Source organism: Myxine glutinosa, chromosome 8 (assembly GCF_964187855.1).
Source record: "Myxine glutinosa chromosome 8, kmMyxGlut1.1, whole genome shotgun sequence".
Lineage (NCBI taxonomy): Eukaryota > Metazoa > Chordata > Myxini > Myxiniformes > Myxinidae > Myxine > Myxine glutinosa.
The window spans coordinates 13930271-13943612 of record NC_136268.1 but is presented as its reverse complement, the minus strand read 5'-3'; the positions used below and the strand labels follow the sequence as shown (position 1 = coordinate 13943612).

The window sequence follows — 13342 nt, the reverse complement described above, 5'->3', positions numbered from 1 at the left end:
GAATGTTTCCCACATGGTGGCCTGGGGAGTTATCGGGGCCAGGTGGATGTCACAACACCTCAACCGGGGGATGGATTGGAGTCCTTGCTGCACAGGTGCAGTGGTGCAGAGCAAGAATGGGTAACAATAGGGGGGGTCCGGGTAATGGAGCCGGACCAGGTATTTATTGGGGAAGGCCTGTGGGGGCCGCAAAATATTGATGGGGATGATGTAAATGATGTGACCCAGCGGCTGGGGACCTGGGACAGTCCCATGGAGGTAAAGGTTGACCAGTTCTAAAGGAGTTTGGGGGAGGAGGTGAATCGGTCCGAGGAGGCGGTTGAAGTGACCGAGGGGACCCTCACCGTACACACCGATTGGGTAATGGAGGCTCCAAAATTGAATAACCAGTTGGGGGAGTGTTTTGGCTCTGAGCTAGATTTGGACATTGGAGAGTCGGGAGATCGAGCCTCAGACAATTTGGTCCCCGTAGGGAATTTGGAACAGCTGCAGGGAGGGGCAGAACAACCTGAGGGAGTTGTTACCTGCAGCTGTGGTTTGGGATGGGAAATCAAAATTTCTAAAAGTAAATTTAAAATTAAATTAAAATGGGAGTTGGATTTGGAACAGCCTTGGAGGGAGATGGTCCCCGGGCTGCGGAATGTGGACCAGGAGAGGTCATTAGGGATGGCTTTGGGCAAAAGTTGCCCCTTTCAAAATTTGGATATGCCAGCCAGCTGGGGGGCTATGCTGGCGAGATTTGGATGTGGGGTCTAGCCATGGATGTCATGGTACGACCTGGGCCCCATGGGGGGTCTGGTGGAGTGAGGCGTCCCTTGTCCATCGGGGTGCCCCCGAGCCACACACCGGATCCTGGTGGGGGTTACAACCTCCAGGGGGTCCGAGGTGGTTCCTCAGGTGCCTGGCATGGCGTATATGAGGACCACTAGGGGGAGGTGTTGTAGGTCGCGCTTTGGTGGTGGCATCACGGATGGCCAACATGGGCCTGATGTGGTGACCACCCGGGCATGCGGCCTGACACCCTCCTCCTGAGACTCTGGGACAGCCAGCATGTGGTGACCTGCCATACTGTGCTGGTCTATGGATGCGGGTCGAACCGAATGGACAGGGATAGACATAGCCTACTGGACAACCATTGGGGCATCTGTGGAATATGATGGTGAGAATGATCTTCCACAGATGTCTCGTTATGATTTGTGGACTCTCGGTTTGGGAAGAGAGCCATGGGATTGTTGAATCGGGAATGTGTAATGTGCCAAGCATATGGGCCATGCTCGGCTGGCAAGTGTATGGAGAAGCACCCTTCTTTGGTGAAATTAGTGAATTGTGAGAAATATTTGGCATGGGTAATCTGAGGGTTGGATGTAAATTTAAGGGTGAATTTTGAAATGTCATGGTGGTTACTGACAGCAGTGTCACCATTATTGATCCAGATGTGCTAGACCAAAGTGATGGAGGCTGTGATAAAAATTGACAGGTTAGCAAGACACAGCCTTCAACTGGCTGTGGGGGCTACTGTGCCGATATTTGAGACGCGGAGTCATGGGGATGGAGTTGGGGGTCTGAGGGTCAACGTGGTGCTATGGGTGTCCGAGGTGTGTGAACCATGTCTTCTGGGTGAGTCTCCTGGTGGAGCATGGCTGTCGATTGGACCTTGGCGTGGTCAAGTGTGGGTGGGCACTGGGGGCTGCAGTTGTGTGGACTGGGGGATGAGGGCGGCGTAGGTGACGTGAGGGGAATGCCACAGTGCCGTGTATATTGAGAGTCTGGCCAACTGAAATACTGGCGCCATGTTGCACACCTAACTTCGCGCGCTGGCACTGCGAGATGTATGTCAGCTGTGGCAATCCTGTAGTTCTGTGACGAGGGAATCGATGTTATTACTGTTTGGTCGCAGATTTAATGAGGAACAACTAATTCAAGTTAAAGTGATGTGTTGTTTGTTATTGGAGTAATAAAATCTGCAAGCGGCGTCATTTATTCACACGAATTGTTTGCCTGTCGCGGCACACGATTTATTGTCGGCTGCATACAGCATACTGATAAATTTTATTTCTCTTGGCATGAAATTGTAATTTGATAAAATGGAGCTTGTATACTAGTTTTCATCTATTATCTGGAAACGTAACATACAATATTCCCATAATGCTACGAAAGTACAATGTCTATTATTTTATTCATTAGCTTGGGTTCACAAATGTTGTTATAACTTGACTCGCACCATAACACCTGGTTCCATGGGAACAACCTCTAATCTCCTTCTGAGAGACCTCAGAGAAGGCAGTGGTTGTTTCTGTTCAAGGAGGGTTTCATAGCCAGTTGTCCCACAAGCGAAACGTCGCTGCAGTCCTTTTTTAATTGAGTCATTTGACCACTTACAACCCCGAGTTGTCTTCAGTGAGAGTTTCTTAATTTCATCTGCATTGAACACTTTTTTTTATGCTTTTCTCTAAACACATTTTTTTCACGGTAGATCTTCCGTTTTGCTCGTTGTGCAGAAGCAAGTTTTCTCTGCAGTTCAGCGGTGCGGCTTTTCAGTGTCTTAATAATTAGCCGGTGATCAGTGGTGGAATTTTCGACAGTACTGCTCTCAACGTTGTCCTCTTCAACCGTGTTACACTCACTTGTAGCATTATCTTCCAATTCTTCATGTTCTGAACAATTCAAGAAACATATGGCCAAAATAAATATCAGAACAATCGTAACACAATAATTTATAGTTGATAATATAAATTATGGTGTATATGTTTGACCTTCAGCAGTACTGCAGGATGGCTGGCTCTTTGTGTACGTGTGATCCACGCATGGACTTTTTGTAGCCGGACCACCTCTCTTCCGGGGTGACTTACGAGGAGCCTTTCCCTTCTTTGCAGCAGAAGTGAACGCAAAGATGGAAGGCACAGCGTTCATTTTCAACTTTTTCTTGCCATCAAGTCCATTCTTCTCGTATTGAGATTCATCAAAATGGTCCTGGAAGAAACAATTAATATGGTCATGAGGTTATTCTTCATCAATCAAGAAAAACAGATTATGTTTATAGCATACACGCACTTCTTCCATTAATAAATAATACAAATACTTCCGTACGGGAGTGCAGGCTGTTCACATTGAATTGGGGCTCCATATCAACCTACACCCACAACGTTGTGCAGAGTCCTCTCTATTGAAACGATCCAAATTAACTGCTTTTTTTGGCAATATAATATTTGGAAACGGTATTATTTTCCCCCAAAAAATGTTACGTTTTCAAAGAACACTTTACGCAGGAAACTGACACAAACAGTGACAAATATTGCGTCATAAACAAGTATTTCCTGATATATAAGCATATATAAACAGTGCATGTTACACTGTTACAGGGTATATGTATAATAAGGGATTATGTATAATACCTGATTTTCAGTTATTACACACAATCCCTTATATATATATATATACCCTATGCACTGCATATGTACACGAAGAATGTTACAGGGAATATGTATAATATATATATATATGGTTGACTAAATAAATGTTAAGCTCACCAGAGACCTAATACACACGTGTCATGTCACTTATGATTTGAAACCAATATATATTAAGCGATTTCACTTACCGAACATAAATATGAGTAAGGTGATGGATTCCATCCAACTCGGCGTATTTTAACCTCCCAAATAGAACTTCATTCCTTGTCTCGAGGAAATCTGTGCATTATACGACCTTGTCCTGGTCTAACAGAACATCCCCAAGCGGCACAACACACCATATTGGTTGATTTTATTGAAATATTACTCAAATGAAATATGCAACGATACGAAGCAATGGCATGGAATGGGTGCAGCGGGAAAGCTGCTCGGCTGAGGTGGTATGCAAAATGGCGCCTGTAAACCACGTGACGCGGGCTCGACCAATCACGGCGGTAGTTGAGCAGATCAAAGGCTGGCCAGACTCTGTTAATATCCGGCACTGGAATGCCACGCACTGCGACCGTCTCCCCCAGGGCCGAGGTTGTGTGAGTGAGTGTCGTTGGCAGCAGGTGCTCACCACAATGGCCAGCTGGGGCTAGTGCAGCCGTGTTCCTTGCAGTGGGGCTGAAGGATGGATGGTGGGTCGCACCCTTATGGACACTCATGGGCCATGTTGGCGTTTTGGCTGCTCACCTTGTCCCGATGAACCTTGCACGGTAGAGGTGCGGAGCTGTCGTAGCCACAGGTAGTTGTTTAGAACGGTTCACTGTTGGATGCGGATCCACATACCTGACAGTATAGTGGGGACAAAAGTGAAATTTGGTGAAAATTTGATAGGCCCAATGATAAATTTTGGGATTGTATGGGTATCACTGGCACTTTGGACTTGACCAACCGGCAATTACCTGCACATCAAGGTGGAGGTAAGGCCTTGATGTTTACTGTCCCAGGCTTCAGGACTTGCTATAGGAATTTGGGACAGGTAATTTGGAATTGGGGGCGGGTGCGAGTGATGACATGGCTGGTGAGGGGGATGGAATGTGTGCCACAGAGTCTTGTGGGTGGTGTCTGTTTTTGTGTTGTGGTGATGTGTTTTTATGTGGTCGTGGAGAATGGAAACTGAGAGTGAGTGGTGATGATTGTGTTTTAGAAATATATTGGGTAAATGTGAATTGGGTATTTCACATGAGGCAGGCCATGGCAACTTTTTGTAACATCTGCTCTTACAATATGTGTTGGAGAATTGAATGGCAGCGGGGGAGGAAATGTGTTTTGGGGATTTTGTGGGTGGGGAACGTGTGTGTGCGTCCGCAGGTACAGATCAAGCTCTGAGGAGCAATGCTCCCCCTCTGCGGCAATTACCCCTGGCAGCCGGTGGTATCTGGAAATTGGAGCTCGTGGGTGGAGGGACTGTTTGGGCGCCTTGGGGTAAGGGAGACTCACGTCGACCTGTGTAGCAGCGCTGAAGCAGGAGGTCACGGAGCCTGGTGTGTGGAGACCCACACACCAAGGTGTAATGTCGGGGGATAGAGGAATATCTAGAGCCAGGTAGATCTGCATAGGTAGGTATTCGACTGTCGTGATAGGGAATCTACCTGTAATAAGTTCTATGTTTAGCCCGGATGTCGGTATAAGTTGTATCTGTGTCCCCACCACAAGGGGGCAGAGCATGCTAATTAGTACAGGGATTATGGGTAAAATCCCCTCGTTTGTCATCCCCTCTGTCGCCAAACTAGTGTCCCTTATGGCAACACACTCACATAGACCCTACGTAGGCCCATTAGTGCACCATAGGAAATAATTCCCCTCTCTTACACAATGACTTTGGAAGATAACAGGCAGGAAGCCAGATCGGGGCACTGCCGCATGGGGCTGCAGCCAGCCACATCACCAGCTGACCTAGTAACGTGCATCGTGGAAGGCAGGCTGGAACAACACCCAGAGAACATGTGATTGGTTGGTGCGGAAGGCACGAACCTACGGCCAATCAGGGCGGAGGGCGCCAAACGACCATTTAGAAACAGGTTGCTAGGTGGAGGAAGAGCGCCAGTGACTTCAGAAGGCGAGAAAGATCAGAAAGCAGGGCAGAATGGATTGTTAACGCGCCAGAATTGACGTCAGACCACGGGAGACAAAACGGGTGGTTCGCGGGCATTTTGAGAGGGTTCGTTCAGGCTCTTTGAGCTGGGTTCTGTGCTTGTGCTTCGCATGTTCGGCGATCGGCTTCGCTGGTGCTTGTTCCCTGCGTTCTTACCTGGTGGTCGTTGGCGTTTTCCCTGAATCTTCGTGGTGCTTTTGGTCCTTCGTGGTGCTCATGGTGCTTTTGGTCCTTCGTGGTGCTTTTGGTGCTGGGAGTGAGGCTCGGTGCTATGAGCAGACGGGACCTCGCGTGTGACCGACGCCACGGGCGTGAGCAAGGCGGACGATTCCTTGACGACTGCAGACTACAGACAGATAAGCTCGCATCCACAAGTACACGGCGGGACATTTATTTTGTTCATTCTCCCTTTGTCTTGTATTTGAAATCAGTGAGTGGGGATGTCCCAACATAGCATTTAGTTTTATCACTGCGTTTTCCTGTCCCACTAATAATTATAAATAAACACTTGTATTATTTTATTTTCTATTCAAAATCCTGTGTTCGTTTGAGTTCATTTCCTCCAGGCTCGGAGCTGCCGTCGGATCGCTACAGGTACGAGCTTGCCGCTTCTTCCTCTTCCTTCTTCCTCTCATGCTTTTATAGTCGAATCCACATTGATTGTCGCCTCTATTTAAGTCCGTTTGGGCCTACCGCGATCCTACGGTATTAACCGAGGGATTCGCGCAACAATATTAAAAAGAGTGATGAAAAGTTAAAGGGAGTAAAGAAAAATGTAATCAAAGAAACAATAAACTTTGAACATTATTACAACTGTTTAACCTTTAAAAAAGAAGAGTAAAGAAAAATGAATACAATAAGAAGTTATAAACATCAATTATATACAGAGGAGGTAAAGTGTTAAGAAATACATAAGAACTAGAACGGGCACTCGGTAGAGCGCATACCTTCGCCGCAGCTACTTTTGTTGCCAAAATAAAAGACTACAAGATCTGTGTAGCAAAGCATTTTGGCATTAGTTTCATACAAATTGGACACAAATTGACCGCGCTATGGTAAAAAGACGATTTTGACCTTTTCATGACCTTGACCTTGACCTTTGACCCGATCGATTCCAAAATCTAATCAAATGGTTCCCGGATAATAACCTATCATCCCACCAAATTTCATGCGAATCGGTTGAATACTTTTTGAGTTATGCGAATAACATACACACACACACACACACAGACATACAAATAAATACACAGCGATCAAAACATAACCTTCCGCTTTTGCGAAGGTAATTAATAAAAAACGAAGATTGGTGGGGGGGGGGGGGGTGTTAACGGGCAACCGCCGCCTTTTTTACTGGTATATAAATGATAGAACCAAGCAATAACCAAACCAAAGATTGGGGAAAATCACAGCCTTGGTATAAAAATGGAAAACATCACGAATGTGAGAAATATCAAATAAATCTTAACTAGAACGGGCACTCGGTAGAGCACATACCTTCGCCGCAGCTACTGTTCTGTACTTGGCATGGGAGTGTAGGGAACAGAACAGTGAACAGTTTGGTGCTGATTTCATGCAAATCGGATAAGAATTGACCGAGTTATGACAAACAAGATCGGGCATTGAATTCTGAACATTTTGGCATTAGTTGCATGCCAATTGGATAAAAATTGACCGCGCTATGGTAAAAATACGATTTTGACCTTTTCGTGACCTTGACCTTTGACCCGATTGCTCCCAAAATCTAATCAAATGTGTCCCGTATAATAACCAATCATCCCACCAAATTTCATGCAATTCGGTTGAATACTTTTTGAGTTATGCGAATAACATACACACACACACACACACACACACAGACATACAAATAAATACACAGCGATCAAAACATAACCTTCCGCTTTTGCGAAGGTAATGAAGAAATAACTAAAACAAAAGTAGATAAAACAAATAAGCAGATAAATGTAAATACAAATAATTTAGAGGATGTAAAGAAAATAAACATCCTTGAATGGAGAGAAAACTTTGATGTTTATTAAAAGTTAAATGGAAAAATAATTTACGACAAACAAAATGATATGTGGCTCAGGAGGTGCTCAGACAAGAGCAATAAGAGAGGTTTACCATTTCATCTCTGCCCAACAAAGATATTTAAACCAAGAACTTGTGTTCAAACATATTATTTATCAATATTCTCGATGGTGATGACTGATGAGTTCAATATGAAAATCGAGTTATTCTCTGAAATAAAACATAGTCAAACATGAATTGGCTCTGTATATGAGTCCAAATAAAATATGAGAGAAAATGGAGTGGTATGAGTGTTTTAGAATCAACAAAGGGCTTGGAAGAAGTGGGAGAAATAGGAGGATTTTTAGGGGTATGGAAATAGTGGGCGTGGCTAATCAAAAAGTGGGTGTGGTTTGCAATAGTTGGTCTATTGAGGATTTAATATTTCATAATAGGTTTATTTGAAAGGGGAAGAAATAGACGGATTTTTTTAGGGTTTGATCAATGGAACAATGGAAAAAGTGGGCGTGGCTTGTGAATAAATAATCGTAGGTATGTTCGGGGAAGAGGGAAAAATAGGAGGAATTTTTAAGGGTTAAGGGGGTGTTTTAGAAATAGTTTTTCACTTCTTCCTATTCACTTCAATGTAAAATTGGGTGTATTTTAGAATCAACAAAGGGCTTGGGGGTCTATTGAGGATTTAATCTTTGTTAATGGTTTAGATAGGGAAGGGAGAAATAGACGGATGTTTGTTGGTTTTTTGGTGGGTGGTCCATAAGTTCCAAGGCATTTTCCCCATTCACTTCAATGTAAAATTGGGTGTGTTTTCGAACCCCCATTTCCCCCTACTCATTCTGTATAGATAGGAATGAAATTACAAAATAAATTACAACTAAACTTTCATCTCCATAAATTTGTTGATTGTTTGAATAACATCATTCGATTATGAGAAAGGGGCACTCTGGGTTAAATATTTCGATATTTATAAACCTCTTGAATGGGAAATAAAACTACGGTTGTATGCCAAGTTCTAAAGTTAACAAGTACAAAAAGTTTTAATTAAAACAAAAGCCGCGTCGATGTTACACAATGCCTAGATGCAGCTGTGCCTATAACGTCGATGTTATAGGCACAGGACATTCCTATTGATTCGATTACTTGATGTTATTTTTGTGCAAAGTGAAAATATATCTCGGCAATTTCCCATGTGTGGCGACGAATTTTTAATATATCTCGGCATTTTCCTGTCTGTTATTTCAGGCGGTGTATGACTGACCATGCCGCGATAAAAAAAAAAAAATCTCGGCAATTTCCCGTGTGTGGCGACACGTGAACGAAGCTATGCTCCTCTCTCCACATTATTGTGACGACGTATAAATTAAATATTTCATCGTGACGATTGTCATCAAATGGACGAATTTTTAATATATCTCGGCATTTTCCCGTCTCTTATTTCGGGTGGTGTATGACTGACCATGCCGCGATTTAAACAAAATATATATATATCTCGGCTTTTTCCCGTCTCTTATTTCGGGCGGTGTATGACTGACCATGCCGCGATTTAAAAAAAAAAAATCTCAATGGACTTGAAGTTACAGGCCTTTGAGAATTCATTTCGTTCTATAAAGGGCAACTTTCATCGGATTTTCTTCCCGTTTTTTTTTCAACCGAGTCTAAAACTATGTTAGCGACTGTGAAAAATGAAATGATATATCGAATTTGATTTGAAATAAAACTGTGTGAGAGAGGAAGACACCACAGGCCTACAAAACAGGCCTCAAAGCTATGCGAGTTAATAAAATGGTGGATATTTGTTTATATGAAGCCTCTCCCACAATGGGTGGAGCTATGGTTCCCAGAATGGGTGGAGCTTTGAGGTTTTGTCTTCTCTGCAAGAACAAGAAGAAGAACAACAACAACAACAGCAGAGGGCACTCTATGACCAGCGTCTTGCGACGCGGCTAAAAAGAAAATACAAAACTAAAATTAACCATATTCCTGTGTGATTCTGGTGCTACATTTGGTCCTTGTGCTCGTGGACTTCCTTTGCCCATGGTACCGTGGAGTGAATCGGCTGTTCGGGCTCCATTTGGTGTGGAATCAGAATAGGCGGAAGATGGCGGCGGTGATTAAGGATGGTGGGTGGCAAGTTACAGAGAGGAGTGCAGAAATTGAAGGTGTGGGAAGGACATTTCAAAGAGCTGTTGAAGCGGGAAGGAAGCAACGGAGAGCTGGAGCTACCGTGTTATGTGGATGGGAAAGTGGAGTTGGTGGAGGTCATGGAAGAGGGAGTGTGGGTGGCTTTGAAGAGGATGAAGAAGGGAAGAGTGCCAGGCATTGATGAGATGTACAGCACATATATGATAATTACAGCGGGAGAGGTTGGAGTCAGTTGGACGAAGAGGCTGTTGAATGTATGTATGAGAGACGGTTTAATTCTGGAGGAGTGGTGGACAAGGTTACTTATGCCGATATGGAAGAAGAAGAAGGTGATGTTCAAAATCCGGGAAAGTACAGGGGCATTAAACTCCTTAATCATGTGATGTAGGTGCTGGAGAGGGTTCTGGATGGGAGGATAAGGAAGAGTGTGGAAAAGGAGATTGGTGAAGAGCAGCAAGAGTTCAGAAAGGGTAATAAAATGACGGTTGGGATAATTCTGCTGAGACAGCTGGTGGATAAGAGGTTGGAGGTGCAAGGTGAAATGGCATTGGGATTTGTTTACTTGGAGAAGGCCTACAACAGTAACACTGTCCCGAGAGAGAAAATAATGGTGACACTGAGTTGAATGGGAGTGCCGGAAGCAGATGCTAAGTTGGTGGAAAGAATGTACAAGGGAACGAAAGGAAGAGTTTTGCTTTGTCCTCAGATTGTGAACATCGGTTTTTGCGGCAGGGGAGTGTTCTCTGTCCACTCATATTTATCATGGTGATGGAGCTTGCAAGCAGGTAGGTGAACATGAGGGGTAGTGTGGGGAGGATGTTATATGTGGACAATATGGCTGTTGTGGTGGAGAGTGGGTGGGAGATGCAGGAGGTAATGGGGGAGTACAAGAAGCATTTGAGAAACATAGGCTGAAAACGAGCATGGAGAAGAAGGAGGTGATGTGGGTCAGGCAGGAGAGAAAAGAAATGAATATCAAGTTAGAGTGGAGGGAGATCAGAAAAGGAAATAGATTTGAGTATCGGGGGGGGGGGGGGGCGGGGTGGGGACAGCACCCAGGGATGGTAAGGCAGAGGCAGAGGTGTGGAGGAGGATTCGGGTGGGTGCGAATGTGAGGAGGAAGGTGGAGGGAGTAATGGCAAACAGTACGAGAATGGCACTTGGTAGATATTTGAGACCTGTTCACGATATTTGAGAGCTGTTTATGATATTTGAGAGCTGTTTACGATATTTGAGAGCTGGAATCCGATATTTGAGAGCTGTTTACGATATTGACGATATTTGAGAGATGTTTATGATATTAACGATATTTGAGAGCTGTTTACGATATTTGAGAGCTGGGATCCGACATTTACGATATTTGAGAGCTGTTTACGATATTTGAGAGCTGTTTACGATATTTATGATATATGAGAGCTGTTTACGATATTTACAATATTTGAGAGCTGTTTACGATATTTGAGAGCTGGAATCCGATATTTACGATATTTGAGAGCTGTTTACGATATTTGAGAGCTGTTTACGATATTTGAGGGCTGTTTACAATATTTGGGAGCTGAGCTGTTTACGATATTTGAGAGCTGTTTATGAAATTTATGATATTTGAGAGCTGGAATCCGATATTTACTATATTTGAGAGCTGTTTACGATATTTGAGAGCTGTTTACGATATTTGAGAGCTGGAATCCGATATTTACGATGTTTGAGAGCTGTTTACGATATTGACGATATTTGAGAGCTGTTTACGATATTCGAGAGCTGGGATCCGACATTTATGATATTTGAGAGCTGTTTACGATATTTAAGAGCTGTTTACGATATTTACGATATTTGAGAGCTGTTTACGATATTTGAGAGCTGTTTACGATATTTATGATATTTGAGAGCTGTTTACGATATTTGAGAGCTGTTTACGATATTTACGATATTTGAGAGCTGGAATCCTATATTTACGATATTTGAGAGCTGTTTATGATATTTACGAGATTTGAGAGCTGGAATTCGATATTTACGATATTTGAGAGCTGGAATCCGATATTTATGATATTTGAGAGCTGTTTACGATATTGACGATGTTTGAGAACAGTCTACGATATTTACGATATTTAAGAGCTGGAATCCGATATTTACGATATTTGAGAGCTGTTTTGATATTTATGATATTTGAGAGCTGGAATCCGATATTTACGATACTTGAGAGCTGTTTACGATATTGACGATATTTGAGAGCTGTTTACGATATTTATATTTGAGAGCTGGAATCCGATATTTATGATATTTGAGAGCTGTTTATGATATTTACAATATTTGAGAGCTGTTTACAATATTTGAGAGCTGGAATCCGATATTTATGATATTTGAGAGCTGTTTATGATATTGACGATATTTGAGTGCTGTTTACGATATTTGAGAGCTGTTTACAATATTTACGATATTTGAGAGCTGGGATCCGACATTTACTATATTTGAGAGCTGTTTACGATATTTAAATGCTGTTTACGATATTTATGGTATTTGAGAGCTGTTTACGATATTTGAGAGCTGTTTACGATATTTGAGAGCTGTTTACGATATTTGAGAGCTGTTTACGATATTTACGATATCTGAGAGCTGTTTACGATATTTGAGAGCTGTTTATGATATTTACGATATTTGAGATCTGTTTACGATATTTAAGAGCTGTTTACGATATTTAAGAGCTGTTTACGATATTTGAGAGCTGGAATCCGATATTTATGATATTTGAGAGTCGTTTCCTATATTTGACAGCTAAATGCGATATATGAGAGCATCTTATGGACCTGTGGTAGCTTCTTCACTCAGTCAGATTTCCCACTTAGTTGATCAACATCATCAGATCCTTCCACGATGGCATGGTTGGTCGTATGAGGGATAGTTGGTGCACTTGAGCCATTTCCTGTATGATACAAAGCAAGGCTTTGTCCGAGCTTCCTTATTATTTAGCAGTGTTTTCCTCCACTCCTGCATTGGATTATACAACCATCGCACAATGCACAATGCTTAGTGCGCACCCTAACGAAGGAAAGAGATTTGGCGAAAGCGACGACTCACACCATCATCATGTTAAACCAAGATTATGACTACACCCCAGCCTGATAATTACGAATGTATAGGAATTATTTGTCGATGAAGTGTGTCATGTTAACATGAGTGCATCCTTGGATTTGTGCAAACAGTAATTTGCTCTCAATGTATCTTTCCTGGTCATGTGCAGGTGTGGAAATAAAGTTTAAAAACAAGCTCTACCCTGTTATATTGGAGCCTTCGTACATACAAGAAATGTGTGTTATGCACTGGGATGATTCTGGTAGGTCATCTTTCCAGTTAATGAACCACATATGTAAATCATACTGACATCTTATGGAACTCCTATACAGTTACATATAGTTTTATAGCTCATATATATACTTCAGAAAGTATTCACACCCCTTGACTTTTTCCATTTTGTTGTTACAGTCTGCATTTAAAATGGATTAAATTTAAAAATATTGGCACCGATCTACACAAAATATCCCATAATGACAAAGTGAAAACATGTTTTTAGAATTTTTTACAAATTTATTGAAAATGAAATACATAATTATCCAATTTACCTAAGTATTCC

The 13342-nt window shown here is 42.7% G+C and overlaps 1 protein-coding gene across 1 annotated transcript in view; it reads left to right on the top strand.

Moving 5' to 3' along the window:
* Positions 1-13342, top strand: part of LOC144893223 (xanthine dehydrogenase/oxidase-like) — a 268917-nt gene that overhangs the window by 110132 nt on the left and 145443 nt on the right. The window contains exon 11 of the mRNA XM_078782951.1: positions 12953-13045. Coding sequence (XP_078639077.1) covers positions 12953-13045 — 93 coding nt within the window. The remainder of the gene's footprint in view (positions 1-12952; positions 13046-13342) is intronic.